We start from the raw sequence: 15,238 nt of genomic DNA, 5'->3' as shown, positions 1-15,238 counted from the left end.
CTCTGCTTTGTGATCATCATGTGAGCTGTTTCTGTCTGTCACACTCTTCAGTCATAATGTTCTGCCTCACCTTGAACCCTGAGGAATGGAGCTGGGTTCTATGAACTAAGACCTCTGAAACCCTGAGACCTCTAATAAACTTTTCCTCCCCTGCAATTGTTCTGTTTGGGTCCTTTTAGTCACAGCAGTTAAAAACAAAACAAAACAAAAGCTGACTAAAACTATATACATGGCATTTACTATGTGTAAACATTTTTCCAAGAGTTTATCATGATTTTCATATAATGATTTCATATTAGGTTGAGAATGATCATACAAATTAGGCACTTACATTATTATGGATATGGAAGAAAAAGGCTTACAGAGGTAAAAAAATTTCTGTAAGATTAAAGAATAGAAGGTATAGGGTTTGGAACAGAACTCCATTTCACTGTGGTGCTTGAGTTCTTAAATGCACCGGTTTACTGCATTTCTTATGTAGCAATAAATCTTGTCATTGAGGACAACATTTCTGTCTTTGAATAACTCTAAATGCAAGTTTTATTCATGGAATTTTACACACTTTCTTTCATATTCTTAAGTAGGCTTCAAATTGTTTTATGCATAATTATAAATAGTTTCAAAGAATATAATTCAGGGCCATGACCAATAGTATGTATTTTTATAAAATATTCTAAAAGTGCTTTTACCTTAATGATTTGATAACATCATTCCTATCAAAAATACCTAAATGAGCTCATAGTTGGAACTTTATAGAGTTTCCTTTTTATTTCAGCTTAGCCTTTATAATCTAATTTCTCATAGGATTATTCCTAAATGTGACATATTTTATGATGAAAACATTTTTTAAAAATTGGATTGGGAAAATGTTGGTCAAAGTATACAAAATTTCAATTAGATAAGATGAGTACGTTTAGGAGATCTAGTATGTCACATGGTGGTAATAGTTGATACCAATTTTCCATTATATCATACGTTGTTAAGAAACTACCTATTACATTTTATTTTCTATTAATCAACTGTATTTTTACCATCTTTTAACTCTGGTCCTCGCCATTCATATTGCTGCAGTTATTAGTACTATAGATGGCATAGTTGACACTTGCTGTTTACTTTAATGTTAGATCCAGTTCCTGGCTATTATTGTTTTTGCTGTTGGAAATTTTTTACTTCACCTTTTCTATTTTTTATTAATTAGTATTGCAGATGTTATAGTAGACAAATAAAATGTAGCTGGGTCTTCAAAGGACTTAAAAACAGCATTCTATAGTGAAACAGCCACATCAATGCTTATAAAAGCTTAATTCACAATAGCAGAGCTATGGAAACAAAGTAGGTGCCCTTGAACATATGAGTAGATAAAGAAAATGTCACACACACACACATACACACACACGCACACACACTTACGCACAATGGAATATTACTCAGCCATAAAGAATAATGAAATTATGGCATTTGCTAGTAAATGGATAAAACTAGAGACTATCATGCTAAGTGAAATAAACCAATCCCCCCCCCAAAAAGGCTAGATATTCTCCCTGATATTCAGATGCTAACACACAATGAAGTGGGTAGGAAAGAATAGAAGTTCATTGGATTAGAGAAAAGAGAATGAAAGAAAGCCGGTAGAAGGGTGAGAATATGAAAGACAGTAGAATAAATCAGACATAAGTTCCTATGTTCATATATAAATACACAACCAGTGTAAATTCATATCATGTATAACCACAAGAATGGGAAGTTATACTCTTTGTATGAATCATATGTCAAAATATATTATACTCTTAGTATGAGTAAAAAGCACAAAAAATTCATAAAAATTTTTAATATATGGTTGTTTCTTGGTTTTCAATTCATTCCTCCAACCTATGTCTATTCATTGTAGAGTTGATATCATTTACATTCAATATTATTATAAAAGGTGTTTATTAATTTTGCGATTTGGATTTATTTCTAATATTTAATTTGGTCTTGCACTTGTTTGCTTAGCTAGTCTTCAAATGAGTTTTGTCCATTTGCAAGCTTGAGGTTTATTTTTTTTTATTTCTTCTGTGTAATGTATTTAAGTATTTTGTGTTGTGCCAGCTTAGTTATAAATTCTTTTAGTTTCTGCTTATCTTGGAAGGTTTTTATTTCTTAAATTCTGAAGAATAACTTGCTGAATATAGCACTCTAAGTTGACAGTTATTTTCCTTCAGGATTTAGAAAACATTAATCCAAGCCCGCCTAGATTTTAGAGTTTGTGCTCAGAAATCTGAAGTAATTTTGATTGGCTTGCTTCTAAATGTGACCTGATGTTTTTCTCCTGAAGCTTTTAAAATTCTGTGTTTGTGCTCTATGTTAGACATTTTAATTATAATGTGTCATGAAGAGATTCCTTTTCTGATCTTGTCTATTTGGAGCTCTGAATGCATCCTGTATATCCTTCTCAAGGTTTGGAAATTTTTCTGTTATTATTTCTCTATAGAGGTTATTGATGCCAGTAGCCTGCATCTCACACTCCTCTTTAATTCCCTTCATTCTTAAATATTTTTTAATATTTTTTATTAAGTGTTAGGTGGATATAACATCTTTATTTTACATTTATGTGGTGCTGAGGATTGAACCCAGTGCCTTGTGCATGCTAGGAGAGCACTCTACCACTGAGCCACAATCCCAGGCCCTCATTCTTAAATCTTAATGTTATCCTAGAATTATTGTATATTATGGTCATAATTACTTTTCTTTTAATACTGTCAAAATGTTCAAGGTTGGCCACATTGTCTTTCTGCTCTGGCATTCTGTCTCCAACATGGTCTACTCTAACAGAGAGATTTTCAACCAAGTATTTTGTTTGATTTGCTGTGTCTTCATTCAGTTGTTTTCTGTGTTATCTTGGATTTCATTAATCATCTTGGTGAACATTCTTTTAAATATTTTGTTTGATATTTCATCTACTTCAACAACTTTGGAGTTGGTTGCTGGTGAATTATGCACTTTAGGAAGTTTCAGTTACCTTTTTTTCTTAATATTTCTTGTAATCCTGTCGCGTTTTATGCATCTATTGGGATAGACTCCTCTTTCACTTTTATGTGTGGAACTTTTTAGGGAACAGCCTTCTTTTTCAATGAATTCTAGAGTTATCTAGTTTGAAACATCCTCATAGGTGATATTCATAACCTTTTTAAAAAAATTATCTGCTTTAGCTATAGAAATAGATGTCTATAGCTGGGTGTGGTGGCAGACATCTGTAATCCCAGGAGCTTAGGAGGCTGAGGCAGAAGGATTTCAAATTCAAAGCCAACCTCCGCAACTTAGCAAGTCCCTAAGTGATTTAACAATACCCTGTCTCTCAATAAAAAATAAAATAAAAAAGAGTGGTGAGTGATGTAGGGGTTAAACACTGCTGGGTTTAATTCACAGTATAAAAGTAAGAAATACAAATGTTCAACAATATATGAAAAATATTTCAAGATTAGTATTTCTTAGGAAAACACAAATCAAAATTACACTGAGATTTCATCTTAATCCAGTTAGAATGGCAGCCATCAAGAATACAAACAATATTAATAAATGTCATTTGGTGTGGCAAAAAGAAACACTTTTACATTGATGATGGCACTGTAAATTAGTACAACCACTATGGAAATCTCTATGGAGGTTCCTCAAAAGACTAGGTATGGAACTATGTTATGACCCAGAAATACCACCCTTCAGTATTTACTCTAAAGAATTAAAATCAAGCATGTTCTAACAATACATTCATACCCATATTTACAGCAGCAAATTCACAATAATCAAGCTGTGGAGCCAACCTAGGTGTTCATCAATAGATAAATGGATGAAGAAAATGTGCTATAAATACACAGTGGACTTTTATTCATCCATAAAGGAGAATGAAATCATATTATTGTCAGATAAATGGATGGAACTTGAAAACATATGTTAAGCAAAATTTAAGTCAAATGCAGATAGTTGAGGATCTTATGTTTTTTCTTATATGTAGAAGGAAAAGAATGTGGGGGAAGAAAAGCTGGCGAAGTGGCTTTCAAATGAAAATTGAAGGGAGATCAGTAGAGAAAAGGGACCAAGGAAATAAGAAGGGGAAGGAAAAAGGACATACTAGGGAATGATATTGGCCAAATTATATTGTCATATTATGTGCATATGTGCATGTATATAAATCTAACAAGTCCCATCATAATATACAGATATGATGCACCAATAAAAATATTAATTAAAAAGAAAAGTGGTAATAAAGTAGATTTAAAAAGTTCTCTAAACCAAGAAATGATAAATATGTAATACCTAAGTTAATTGCCTCCATTTGGTTCTTATGTATACATGTATCAAAACATACTTTACATACCATAAATTAAAAAATTTTATGTCCACTAAAAATAAAAATAATAACTAGCCCATTATACTTTTTTGTAATAAAGAGATATATTAATTAAAATAATTTTGAAAATTTTATGTTAATACTAGTCTAATTTTCTGGATAGAGCTTGCATTAAATTGATCAAAATCACATACATAAATATTTTACAAAACAGTTTTTAAATATTAAAGTAGAATTTTATTGAATATGTATTACCTATGAGATTTATAAAAGATTATATAAAAGTTAATTTAAATATTCAGGGATGAATAATATCTTAGTAAGGACAGAGTTCAGTATCAGAATTCTGTTCTGAATTTTTTTAAAAAATCTGTGAAAATGTTTTAATGAATAATAAACTGGAAATGTAAAAAATGTATAAGAATTTGACTTGAGCATTTGTACTTATTTTGAATTTTCTGTGCCAAAATTACATAACTCAGGATAAAGATAAGTTTTCATAATCTAACCCATCATCTAACAATTCAATCAGTAATATTTTGATAAAAGCAATATTATAAACTATAAATTTATTATAAACCACTCATATAATCGGTATTCTCTGACCATTAAAGTCATTCATTTGACAATATTGTTGTCAATATTTTGTATTCTCCAATTTTTGGTACACTGGAAATTTTTTCCCTTTCTGGGCAAACACTATCTTGTAATGCATGCATACATATAAGAAATAAGCTTTTCTCCTAATGTTCTGGAAAAGGACAAGGTGAGAGGAAATGGTAAAGGAGAAGCCTCAGGAACTCTCTTGGTCCTAAACTTTGAAGAGGACGTGAAAATAAATTTTCTTAAAATTCTCTGTGCTATGGATCCTTTAGAGTCTTTGTGAACCTACCGTATTGTATCTATTCCTGTTTGAAGGTACTGCTGTAGAGAAAGTATTTTTAGAGTTCTGAAGACCTGTTCCTTATTGAAAAGTGGGACTCTTATCAGACTCTTGTCAACTTGCTTCTCTTTTTTGAGCTTTAGGTCCTTCAATGACAAAAGAAACAGCAACTAATACTCATCTTTTTGGTTGTAGTGAATATTAAATTTTACAGCATATATGAGAACATCTAGTACAGATCTGGGACAAAGGGGTACTTCCTGAGTAGGAATTATTTTTTTTCTATTACATGGCTGTGTTTTTAAGTGTGTGTTGGTGATGGGAGCTGCAAGCCAAGAACACGGGCACTCCCACTACAGAAAAGTCTTTTGTTGTCACTCCACGCCATAAGGTCCCATTCTCACACCAGACATCCCCTCCTTCCTGGGCTCCACTGATTTACATAAACCTGCCTGCTTCTTGCCCACATCCAACATCACACATTCCTGAGGCAATCAGGAAATAGATTAGATTGTCATTTGGGGGCAGGGGCTGGGAGTGCCTTGTTACCATCATTCAAGAGTATGAGGTTGAAGCCAATCTCTTTGCAACAGGCATCTGATTGCTAATAGAACCAATCTGATTATATTAACAAATTTGAAATATGTACTTGTCTCTTCAAATAGACTGGATATGCCTCAGAAGTAGGGATCAAATAATTTGCTTTGATTTTTCCATAGTCAAAATCAGAGTCTTGCATGTCTCTGTATTTAAAAGAAAAACAACCATAAAATATTTATCAATTCTTCCTTTATACATCCAACAGAGGTTTGGAATAGGAAAGATACATTTTTCACCATAAAACCTATAAGGGATCATCAGAGAGCTCTCTCTGGTACTTGTCAAGTGATAAAATAGATAAAATATGATAGAAGCAAATAATATTAAAATATGAATAAATATTTTCTATTTTACTTAAAATTTTCTCTCTCTCTCTCTCTTTTTGACTGGTGAAATTACCTTTAAAAAATAGAAATGCTTATGCCACATCAGTAGCTTCTTTTGCTGAGATTTTATTATTTGCTGGAAGAATGAATCCAAAAGGAAATTTCAAGCACTGAATATTAATATTTACATACATCCAGCTTTTCAAAATCTTTCATGTACATAATCTCATTTGCATCTTAGTGTTATGTATGATAAATTTTTTTTATCACTATTCCAAATTTACAGATGAGAAAACTGCAGTTTATAAAATTTAAGTAGCATATTGAAATTCAAGCTAGTATTTGGAATCAATGAATTGAACATAGCTTTGATAGATTCCAAAATCTTTGCTCTTTTCTATTTACCAGATTTGAGCAGTGTCTGCACTATGTTACTGATACATCTTGGAAAACTCATCTTACTATGCTCCTGAAATGAATTTGTGGACTTGCCATTTTCAAAATGTATTGAAATATAGAAAGATGTGCCAGGAGCCATCCATGACCCATATGTGAACTATGCGTGAAGTAAAACAATGTTGAAGCCATTAAGCAGGAAAACCTGGTATCAGCATTGCCAGCAGCAACCTTGCCTGGTTCATGTGGCTTCCTACCTAGCTCCATCAAAAGTTCAGCACAGCATCGAAGATAGGGTGACCTGCTGGAACCACACAGCCTCTGGGAGGTGGGTGTGGCTTGCCAAAATGTCAATCAACCTGTTTACTGCAAGACTTCTGTCACAGCTAGAAGCAAGACTCCTCCTGCTAAAACTTTATCCCTGCTTTTTATGTACTGCCCCTTAAATAAAGAATAAGGGCCACTCTTCAGTTGTTCAATTCCAGCTCCTATCAGGACTAGAAGAGCTGTCAGGCACACCCCTTTTTTATCTAATATCCAGCTCTGTCTCTATTTCTTACTAAGTATTTCAGACTTTCTATTTTCCCAGGCAGTTCACACCTCCTAAGCAGGTCCCTGAGCTGGTGGGATGCTGAATACCCAGCAATAAAGGTGCAAACTATATTATTGACTTACTCGTATGCACAAAACGTCTATGAAGTCTGTTGGAAAACTTGTTAATAATCACAGATGCCAAAATGGCTCAAAGATCTTTACAAAAGGCAGTGACAGTACCCCAAATTTTCTAATGTTATGCCTTTAAGTTTGTATACTACATTCCTGTGGGAAATTTATAAACATAGTTTCATATGAATGATAACAGGAAACTTTAATTTGTCAACCCATCTCTCTCTTTCATTATTCCCCTGAAATTTCTGTGGAGGTTTTTTTGTTTGTTTTTAATATTGATGCTTATCTAATACCTGGAATTGGATATAATTTGTCTAGAATGGAATTCAAGCACTTAATGTTTTGAAATTTTTATTTTCTATAATTTGACAATCCAAAAACATTTCTGCCTTCAAAGACGTTCACATCAAGAACTTATGCTGAGAAATATTCTCTTATGAATAAGTGGTACAATGTGTTATCCTGAGAATGATGTTAAAAAACTGATCAACTACTAGATGGCAGGCAATGGCTTGGCATTTTCATACACTTGATCTTATTAGTTATACTTCTTTCTAGGAAGCTGAATGATAGATATTACACTTTATCATGCTTATTATAAAGTGTGAAAAGGCCCATGGTTAAATCTTTAGGAGAATGAAGTACATTTAATTTATTTGATTTGAAATCAACCTTTTAAACCTATTTTTAAATATTTTATAGTGATTCAGAAAGAGAATTGGAGAATAGGAACCATAAAGAAATTTGAAAGATACATATTAAAACATCTGAAGATTGAAGAGATTCTTAAATAGTTTGACTTACATTCCTTCTAATTTACTAGTTAACTAATATGCAAATTAGTTGAGCAACTATGAAGTGCACGGTTTCCAAATCACACAATGATTTCAGAAGATGTATTTAATTGCAAAGTACTTCATAATGTCTCATGATTTAAACTACTTACAGCAGATATGTAAAAGTGAAAGTCAAAAATATTTTGATTCTAAGCAAATCCCTAGCATACTGGAAGGATTAAGATTCAACCAGCTTCCAGGTTTCTCAAATAATGTTCTACAGCCCAAAATGTAATTTATTAGCATTTTTTTAAAATTAGAAAATACTTCTAATTTAACCCAGGAGAGTTCTTCACTTGTGGGAATCAAAGCAATTAAGCAAATGTAGTGGTAGAGGTGTCTACCACTACACCACTACAATGCTCCACAATTGGTGTGGTTTTCAAAAGTGCAGTCCCAGAGGCAGGAGAACCACTTATAAACTTCTTAGAAATTCAACTACTCTGTCACAGAAAAGGACTAAGTCAGAAAGTGGGATGGAGCTCATTGTGATCTAGAAGGCTTGTCCAAGGTCATTACAGCTACTAGGTGGCAGTCAGCAGAGTTTGTGCAAGTTTTCTGCCAGACCTCAGAGATTGGGTCTTACTTATTCCATTGCTTTATCTTAACTGGTACAAGCTATTAGTTGTGACTAAGAACTAAAATTAACAGTAAATGTTGTGTTCCAGTGATGTTTCCTTTAATTCTTCTCATGTTCATTGGGAGAAGAAGCTGAGACTTTGCTTTTTCAAAATATATTCTTTGAAGGTAAAGGAGGCCAAGTCCTGGTATTTCCCATTTTGGAAAAGAACTTCTCAAACTTCCTATCCCAGGACTGCAAGTAGCATACAATCAGACTGATCAGTAGGATTTCTGTCATAAGACACAGAGAAGGCTGGAGTTTGGGGTGGTGTTACCAAGACATGTGCTAGATGCCCACCTCCTATGGCCAGTTTTTCTTGTCATGTGTAATTCTTTTACCTGATTTCAAGAGGTTGTAGAAAGATCTAATTTCAATTCATGCAGCATTTAAAAGTCATTCTAAGTAGAAAGTACTATCATTTTGTTATACTTTGTCCTTGGTTATAAATTTGATTTAGGAATAATACACTATTAAATAATTCTTATTAATTTGATACCTCAAGTACTAGTCTACTACATTGTTTAAAATTTGATTTCTTAGTAGAGCAAGAAAATTATAGTGTGTGTATTAACATGTAAGACAATAATTTTATTTCGTGAAATTTGACATTATATAAAAAGGACTGTCTTAAGTAATTTATAAATATTATCACATGGGCTTGGAACATGGCTCAGTGATAGAATGCTTGCCTAGCATGTGTGAGGCTCTGGATTTGATGTCTAGAACCAAAAAATAACAACAACAACAACAAATTATTAACTCATGTAATCTTTATAACACATGGGATAGACACTATGATTTCCTTCTCTTTGTACATAAAGGACCTTCAGTAGACAAATGTTACATTTGCCAAAAGTCATCTGAGTAGTGAATTATACTAGAAGGATTTAAACCCAGGTAGTCAGACTCTTAAAAACTATTCTCTGATACCTCTAAAACTTGGCCTTTTTATTTGGAATCTTGAGGACATGATCTTGTTAATGATCCAGTTTTGTTACTTGCTGGCTGTGTGACCTTGTACAGTTATTTAAATTCTTAAATCTCAGTTCCCTCCTCTATTTAATATGCATAATAACAAATATGGTATGGGGCTTTTGAGAGGAGTAATTAAAATAATGGATGTGAAAGGTTTTTAGAAACTGAAAAGGCAAGGTTATATTGATGCTAGCCTTTGTTATTAAATACAGGAGCTCTTTTGAAATTTGTAATGCTGTTTTATACATTAATATATTTTAATATAGAGAAGATGATGGAAATAATTTATAAATTATCCTCTTTCTCTTCTTTGAATTTTATCTGAGCTACTCAAACTCATCCCAAGGATGTCATATCCTTAGTGAGATGTCCTCTGACAATAAATACTTGGTTAGGTCCCTTTACTTAATAATATTTATATGTGCCTCTTTTTAGTATGAATTCCCTTTGGATTATAATTTCTTATTCATGATCTGGTTCTTAACTAGACTGAAAATTCCAAGAGGACAGGATCTGTGTCATATTGAATGTGTTCTTACTGTGTTCCAAAGTGCCTATACACAGTGCATGCTCTACAAATATTTTTGAATTCATAAATATGAAATATATATTTCTTTTTCTAAAACATGCAATCCATGTTGCTAACAAAACTTTCAAATCAGTTAAGCTAACAGTTTTTAAAACATCCCCATAATGTTCTAAGTGTTATGCCTTTAAGCAAGTAGTATGAACCATAGCTCTGAGTCTGGCCCTTACATTTCTATGCTATAGGTTATTCTCTCAACAGTCTCCTGATGGGATAATTAATAAACCCAAGTATGGCATTATTCAGCATGGAGGAGATGAGAGCATATGTCAGGGGGCAGGAAGAGATACATGATTTTTTCAATAACAAAATTTATTTACTGTTAAAACATGGAATACATTTGTAGGAAGCTATCTTCAAAAAAAGAGTATTATAAAATGGCTAGGGAAATTAGAACTGCATGGCCTTTTCCCATTTGATGGAAAACAGGGTAACATGAAAGAATACTGCAAAAAGAAAGAAATTATGAGAGAGGGAAATAAATTATTTTTTTTTCAGAGTCAAGAATTGAGATTTCAATGTAAATGAGGTAGTCCAGCCCAGGCCAAAACTAAATGGCCCCAGCAATTCCTGTATAATGGAAACAAAGCAAACAATCAAAAATAATGAAGAGGCTCAAACAGAAAGACCCAGCAAACGTCAATCAAATACTTCACAAAACTTGTTTCCCCTATCTCTATGAAGAACAACCTTGAATTTAGAGGTGGGCTGTGAATGAATTGTGGTCAAGAGAGTATGGGCAGAAGGTTAAGAAGGTACTTCCAGGTTTGGTCCATGTATTTCTCCTGTGCAATTCTCCATACATTCCAATCTCCTGTCTCACAGGAAGCTACAGAAGATCCATCAGGGAATTGAAAAATTATAACATGGCCATGTGGAAGGTCACTCACCAACAGAACATCTAAATTGGCCTTTGGATTTTGACTGAACAAGAAATCAATTTTTATTGGGTTAGGCTACTAAGGTTTTAGAGTTTGTTACAGCTTGTAGCACTACTTAGTTTAATGCTTTCTACTTTCCTAAATGAGACAACAAATGCTTATAAGTGTAATAATTTGAAAGATTTGGGATAAAGGATTTTGACACTTCATTTACTAATACAGAGTTCATTTTTTTAAAAAATAAATTTAGTAGACAGATGCAGTAAAAGTGTGATTTTATTTTATAAAAACTGGGAAAGGAATTTCAGCAGAGACTGCTACTTTTTTCATCAATATGATTTTCATCAATATGATTTCTCCTCTTTTTCCTAATATGTATCCTAAATGTTTCTGAGTGCATGGCTACTCTATATAGAGAACGCATTTTTTGGTTTCCTTAAGGCTAAATGTACCATATCTGCTTGACCACTTGGTAGAACAGAAATGATGAGACATACTTCTAAATCATGCCTTTATGAAAGAATGGGAATGCACTCCTTTTTCTACTTGGCAGTCTTTCTGCTGATTCTGTTGAAAATATTAGGGTGAAGACAGAGATGTGGAAGCTGTGAGTTGAGGATGCAAGAATTGTACCACTAGCCCTTGATGATCTGCCTTCTCATTGTTTCATAAGTGTAAAGTCAACTTCTATTCTTTAAAAAATACACACAGTTTGAATTTTCTTTCTTATAACATTTTCAAGTGAGCCCTGATTAGAGGATAATAGGCTAATTCACTAAAATCCCATGAAACTGGAAAGTGACCCATGAATCTTAGAAAAAAATATGAGCCACAGTTGATTTTGGCATATACACAAGCAAGTCTTCTTATTCTGCTTACCTACTACTCTTCCGGTATTCCTGACCATAAAGCTGAACCTGGCAACAATTTAATTCTCTAGAGTATTAATGAAATAAACCTTGAATGGTGTTCCTGGAGTTCTACAATGCAGTGACCTTGATGAAGGTGATAATTTTAAGAGCTGGGTGACTTTTGTCATCAGAAGATGGTATCTTAACACATATTGGCGCTGAAGAGTTGTGTCTATTTCATGTATTTTCCTTTGGATCCAGCTAAAATTTTAATACAAACATCTACTGAAAATTCTTCCTAAAATAAATATTCATCTTGATTCTTTTAAACTTTAGTGTAAAGAAGAAAAGAAAAAATAATACTAATTGGCATGAAATTGATCCCAAAGTTTGGAAACTAGAATTAACCTTTACATTTGTTAGATTTGACAATTTTATTTTGTCCAGATTTTTCCAAGTAAGTTTCTTGAAATTTATGAGATTTTTAAAGAGTAGTTGAGGATATTAAAGACATAAAGTGATGACAGGAATAGGGTCTCTGGTCAAATTAACTGGAAGGCTGGGTTTATGGTTCAGCAGCAGAGCACTTGCCTCGCACGTGCAAGGTCCTGGGTTTGATCCCCAGCACCAAATATAAATAAATAATATAAAATTATTGTGTCCAACTACAACTACAAGAAATAAATATTTCAAAAAATTAACTGTAAGTAATTTGAGTTAATTAAACTGAAATCGATTTCTATATTGGATGACATCTCAAACCTTATGTTTTGGTAAGTTTTTAAGATCTAAACAGGTACATCCATTTGTCAAATAGATCAGTCCAAGGATCAAGTTTTCATTACAATTATACTGATTTCTTTGAAGGATAGTACAGTTTGTATTTCAATTGACCATTGAGACTATTTAGAAGGGATTTCCAAATCCCATGACATGTAGTTATTTGCATTATTTTTTCTTCATACCAAAGGTTTAAGCTCAACTTGGGAACCTAAAAACAGGAGCAAGGATCATTTTTAACTACAAAGCAAAACTAGCCATCTACTAGGCCATTATCATAATATAAAATTGTAGTTTTTACTTACCATAATATAAATAAGCTTTAAGAATTGATATGAATCTCATTCCTTCATTAAAACAACACACAAAAATAAGAAGCAATTGCTAAGACTGGTGTATAAATAAACACAGAACTAGAAGATTGAAGAAGAATGGTTATAAAGACAAATAAATGTGCTTTGGAGGTATTTTTTAAATTAGGGATTTGGAAAGTCTTGTCACTAGAACTATGGTGTATATTTTAAACCATTTCTCTATAAACAATCTATATGTTCAAGTAAATAATATGCTAGTTGTTGAGCAATTAGTTTATTATTTGGCATGGTAATTTTTCATTCTCTTTAACTTAGCAAAAATAAGATTCTTCATATTGTGATTCATTATATCTGTATATTTAAATGTAAATTTCAAACACTACCATAAAAAGGTTTGATGGTAACTTGTTTTTTAATTAAACTTTTTATTTTGAGATAATTTCAGACTCATATGTGCTTATAAGAAATTATATAAAGTGATCCCATGTGCCCTTTATTTTTCTCTAATTTTTTTAAAGAGAGAGAATTTTAATATTTATTTTTTATTTTTCAGTGGACACAACATCTTTGTTTGTATGTGGTGCTGAGGATCGAACCCGGGCCGCACACATGTCAGGCAAGCACGCTACCACTTGAGCCACATCCCCAGCCCCATAATTTTCTCTAATTTTAACTTTAAAAAATATGTTCAGTTGACACATGTGAGTTACTCAGACTTGGACATTTAATAGAGAGTTTCTTGAAATTAAAATAAATTTTTCATTTAAAATGATGCTATTTTTGCCAATAATAATTTTTTACCTTTCAAGCAAACATTAGAATTTATTAAAATTTGATTCCATCACTGTGTGACAGTCTTAGTACTATCGATGTTTCTGATATTGATGTATGTAATTTTTCAACATTGTATAATGAAATATTTCAACATTTGATGTACCTGCATAATTCAATGTTTTGCAAATTAACCATGCATAATGTTATAAGATCACTCATGAATAAAATATCCACTCAAGATGCAAAACAGATCCATGGAATTCAATGTATCAAGTATCAAAAGTTCAGATATGATTTCATATTTGACAGTGCAGTTAAACTTTTAAGAAGTCCCCACTTGTGAAGTTTTAGTGTCGAAAAAGAAGATGCACAATTATATGAAAATATACTTTTTTAAAATTTCTCTCTATGACAATTATATAGTTTAGTCTTCTTTTTCTCTAAGTTTTCCAGCCTAACAATACATCATAATATATTGAGTGTAGAAGCAGAGGTAAAAATTAAGATGTCTAAAATTTGCAAAGTTATAAGGTGCTGCCATTCTACTTACTACTTTTTGAAAATATTTTAAAAATTATAATTTATATAAGATTGAAGGGTCATTTAAAAGTGTCCAAATATATATGGACTAATATTCCATATTTTTACAGAGGGAGCCCAGGTTTTTCCATTATTGTTTAGAGTTTACTACTAAAACTTAGTACTGAGTGCAGGATGCCATCCTTGAAATAGGATAAGAGATGGTCCATGAGGACCTTCTCTTTGCATGGAAGCCAGGAAGGGATAGGCTTGGGGCTGGGAACTTCCTGTGGCTTTCCAGCGCAGACACACCACCCAGTGCAGACGACCTTCCCTTCTGCTCTGCTGGGAAAGTTCCTCATAGTAGCACCAGAGATGGACATAACCATTAGGACCTGAATAGCCTATCTTTAACCTTTTTTGGAAAAGAACATTCTATAGAGTCTCTCTTTTGTCTTCCAGGAAGCAGGCACGGGCTCTATTTTGTCAGAAGCCATCTGTCTGGTCAGTTTGCCCATCCTGCTCCTGCTTTTGCAACTACTTTCTGTGTTCTGTGTTTTTTTTTTTAACTGTTCTATTTTTCTTAGCTTTTATTTCTCAGCCTCCCCACTCCACCCAGGGGAACCCTATTCCCACATCCCTAGCAGGCAGGAGCTGAGTGTCAAACAATAATAATATTCACAAACTATGTTTTAGTAAGTGTTTTTGCTCCTGTGACTAAAGGATCTGACCAGAACAATTTTAAAGGAGGAAAAGTTTATTTGAGGGCTCACAGTTGGTTTTCAAGGTCTTAGTCCAAAAAAGGCTGGCTCTATTCCTTGGGGGCTCCAGGTGAGTCAGGACCTCATGGCAGGAGAGTGTGGTAGAGGGAAGCAGCTCACATCACAATCGGACAGCCCAGA

The 15,238-nt window shown here is 33.0% G+C and overlaps 2 protein-coding genes across 2 annotated transcripts in view; one reads left to right on the top strand and one right to left on the bottom strand.

Moving 5' to 3' along the window:
• The window catches only part of Nox4 (NADPH oxidase 4), a 271,262-nt gene extending 257,617 nt beyond the window's left edge, over positions 1–13,645 (top strand). The window contains exon 18 of the mRNA XM_078046845.1: positions 13,597–13,645. Within this exon, the coding sequence (XP_077902971.1) occupies positions 13,597–13,630 (34 nt within the window). The 3' untranslated portion in view covers positions 13,631–13,645. The remainder of the gene's footprint in view (positions 1–13,596) is intronic.
• Tyr (tyrosinase) overlaps positions 1–15,238 on the bottom strand; it is a 97,566-nt gene that overhangs the window by 66,681 nt on the left and 15,647 nt on the right. The window lies entirely within an intron of this gene.

Source organism: Ictidomys tridecemlineatus, chromosome 4 (assembly GCF_052094955.1).
Source record: "Ictidomys tridecemlineatus isolate mIctTri1 chromosome 4, mIctTri1.hap1, whole genome shotgun sequence".
Classification (NCBI taxonomy): Eukaryota; Metazoa; Chordata; class Mammalia; order Rodentia; family Sciuridae; genus Ictidomys; species Ictidomys tridecemlineatus.
The sequence above is the reverse complement of the archived record's forward strand: the minus strand, read 5'-3'. Positions and strand labels throughout refer to the sequence as shown.